The sequence below is a fragment of the Rhagoletis zephyria genome, unplaced genomic scaffold (assembly GCF_001687245.7).
Source record: "Rhagoletis zephyria isolate East Lansing unplaced genomic scaffold, Rhagoletis_zephyria_1.1 Rzeph_scaffold_11551, whole genome shotgun sequence".
Classification (NCBI taxonomy): domain Eukaryota; kingdom Metazoa; phylum Arthropoda; class Insecta; order Diptera; family Tephritidae; genus Rhagoletis; species Rhagoletis zephyria.
In genome coordinates this window covers 1,479-5,063 of record NW_016168628.1, presented here as the reverse complement: position 1 = coordinate 5,063, position 3,585 = coordinate 1,479, and the positions used below count along the sequence as shown (strand labels likewise).

Here is a 3,585-nt window from a genome sequence, read left to right as displayed (position 1 = left end):
CAATCAGCCGGTTTAATATTTATTTTGTTTCGTCCAAATTCGGGTTTTCATGCAGAAACATAAAACTTAATTACATTGCTGATAATTTTAAATCAAAATAATTAAAATCCACAGCAACTTTGATGAGTAAAAAAGCGGTACAACATTGTTTTCTTGGCGTTCATTGTGGCATACCTTTTGCGTCTGGCGCTTTGCTGGCAAAGTTATAAATGTCACGCAAAGCTACAAAGTTTTATCTGGCATCAGCTTTAATCTCACGAGAGCGTTTGGACTGTTAATTAAATATGAATATTGATGATTTTGTGATATTTTGGAAAGTGTTAGATTTTTTGTGAAAATAATTGTTTTATTAAGAAAATTAAATTTTTTCGTTGATTTGTGCAAGTAACATGCAATTAAATCGAAAATATTATATAACATTTTCCGATTTTTTTGATATTTTTTTAATGATTGCAAATAGAAAACTCTCATAAGTGTTTGCGTTTTTTGTGGACATTAATTCACCAAAGTAATTCAAAAGCGAACTACAAATTAAATTATCCGATTTCAAGATCAAGCCACATTTATGTTAGAAATGGTAGCGATAGTCACACCATCGATAATTTTCGTAATTTTTGGAAAGACTATTGATACTATCGCGATAGTATCGTTATTATTAGACTGCCAATCGTTTTGCAATTTCCCGAAAAACTATCGATACTATCGCGATATTATCATTAAAATGGTTTTATTTTTTTTTAAAGGGTTTTATTCTTTATATATGACTGCTTTTACATGGTTCAAGTATTGAATTCAATTCTGCTCGCATGTGGAAGAGAGGGGGTGAGAAGAAAAGGGACGAGTACACATGCGTTTGTACCGTCAAGTCGTTTCAACTTTCGTGCTTTGCTTTTGGCATTTTCGTTGCTTCCCATTTAAAGAACCAAAGACTTGAATTCAACAGAATTGAAACGTGTAAAAGCAAATAAAAAACACAAAAGAGAATGAGCAAGAATTGCTTTCAAGTACTTGAATCATGTAAATCAGGTGTATATGTAATTCCGATACATATGTATATATCTATTCAGTACTTGAACAATGAACGTAAACGCCAAGGTTTGCAAACCTTGACCAAGGAAAACAAGTTTTTACTGCACAATCGCGGCACTACCAACACCGAAAACGCCTAAAATTGAAAAAAAAAAAAATTTTTCCAAAGCGAACAGCAAAGTAAGTATGGATGGATATCGATACTATCGATAGTACCATCGATAGTTTTGCTCCTCTAAATTAATATGTCTTGATCAAAACAAAGTTGAAAAAAATATTAAGCGAGCATAAAGTGAAGTATATTCGTAATTTATTTACTACGGAAGGAAATTACTAATTGTTTATCAAACTATTAACATTATGGGCAGAGAAAACAAACATAGTTAAATTTATAGTTTGCAATAATATGGATGAATTTCATTTCGCTCCACCAGCTGCTGCTGCTAATGGTGATCCAGCTATACAAACGCGCCACCTAATACTTCAAAACTACCTAAATTCCCTTCGTCATTTTCGCAATTTAGCAGAAAAGTCATTCCAAGTGCGACCTTTCTATTTCGATAATTACGTGCTATGGCAATATTTTATACAACGTAGCTCAATGGAATCGGAACGTGATTTGGATATTGGGAACTATTCTACATCATCTCTAGCCTTCCTTAAGCTAGAACTGCTAAATCAGATTCTTGATCGTCGTCGCCAAATTCTTTATTGGCTATTTTATCTTTTATTAGTTTCCTTCTGCGTTTTTGCTTATCGACATCGTAATGACTCACTATCCCCGGGAACATCACCATCGCAATCAACAGGAGACAGTGGCCATTCTTTTATCTATCCCAGCATGCGGATGTGGCGCCGAATCACTCTGCCTTTGATACAACGTTTCCCACGACTTACAGAATTATACGATGAGTCGTGCCTCATGCAGAATCCTTTCTTCCAAGGTATCGATTCTCTTAGTTGCGATCCTTGTTCAAGTGTGCAGAGTGTACTGGAATTGACAGCAGTAGGTTCTGAAGATCCCAGCAATACTAATAATGAAAGAAATAAAAGTGATGATTTATCCGATGTGTCAAATGAGTTTGTGCCTTTTGTATTTAAGGTGTGTAAATATTATTGTGGAAATTTTGTATATATATTTTAAAAATGAATCGATATATACTTTCTTNAAATGAGTTTGTGCCTTTTGTATTTAAGGTGTGTAAATATTATTATCGTGGAAATTTTGTATATATATTTTAAAAATGAATCGATATATACTTTCTTATCTTATTTAGATAAAACAAGATCCTATTCAACTCGACGACTTCTACAATATTTACGTTAACAATCAAGAGATCTTCCTGCGTGATGCATATCGCGTGCATTCGACTTACCGCGATGTAACCAACTTGGAAGAGCTTTTCAGCAAATTCAATCACTCTCAGCACAACGAAGAGTCCATACAGCCCTTAGAGGCGCATAACTTATGGCGCTGTAATCGCATGTTGCCAGCACGTCTACTGCGTAAACTTTTCGCCAGCCCAACCCTGCGTTTGCCCCGTACTGGTATTGCGTTAGAACGGTACATGGCCATCGATACGGCTCAAGCTCCGGGATACACTTTGCCTGACACGGAATGTGCAAATGTATATGTGCAACAAGCGCTTGGAACTCGCTATATATTTCTGCGTCCAACAAGTGAATGTCGACATCTCTGTCGAACTTTGTCATTGCGTTTACCACAATCATTCGTGCGTAAGTGTAGATCAAATTACTCAAATTAAGGTTTCACCTTTTTAGATTTATATGTACCAACTTATTTACAGTCAGCTACAACTGGTTATATTGGAAACCTATTTCTGCTCCGGATCCTGTAGCAGATACTTTCTCAATTACACTAATTGGGTCTTATTGTTAAGGACAAGTGTCATAATCGCTTAAATATATATTTACAATTAAAATTTAAGTTAGAAAGCCCAAAGAAAAAAATCAATCGCACAGCATACCGTCCATCCGTTCATGGACGAAAGCGCATTACGGTTTGTAACTAATGAAGAAGCAAAGCTTATCTCATTTGGCATTCGAGATAAATCAAATGTCTGCATAATTTAATTGCGCTATCTAACAAAGAAACTGTATTAGTAATTGCTTAACCAATTTCTGGAAAAATATTACCAAATATTTGTGATAGCAACATCTTAGGGTTTATGAATAGCAAAGGGAATACAAAATTAATATTCCTGCGGAACCGAAGTCCAGGCTTTAAACTTTCATTCTAATTATATACACTGCCGGAACAAAGTATTGGCACAGCAAACTTTTCGCAATAAATGCAACAATTTTCATTCTAGTATTTTTCCTCTAATTTCGTATAAAAATGTGGTTCATTCTACAACAAAAACCATAAAAATTCAGCAAAATTTCACGAAAATTTTCAACTTTAATCAGATTTTTTAGAGTTTTTTCAAATATGCTGATTTGTAGCCTAATCAATTTTATTATTATAAAGTGCAAGTTTTAAGTAGCTAGGAATTACCGTTGGTTTTTGGCAATTGTTTTTCACACAGTCTCTTC

The 3,585-nt window shown here is 34.4% G+C and overlaps 1 protein-coding gene across 1 annotated transcript; it reads left to right on the top strand.

Moving 5' to 3' along the window:
* Positions 1-1,220: 1,220 nt before the first annotated feature.
* On the top strand, positions 1,221-3,368 carry LOC108377138 (uncharacterized). Its single transcript, XM_017633400.1, has 3 exons — positions 1,221-2,131; positions 2,307-2,766; positions 2,838-3,368. The coding sequence occupies exons 1-3, from the start codon at positions 1,436-1,438 to the stop codon at positions 2,927-2,929; spliced, it is 1,248 nt and encodes a 415-aa protein (XP_017488889.1). The 5' UTR covers positions 1,221-1,435; the 3' UTR covers positions 2,930-3,368.
* The last annotated feature ends 217 nt before the right edge of the window (positions 3,369-3,585 follow it).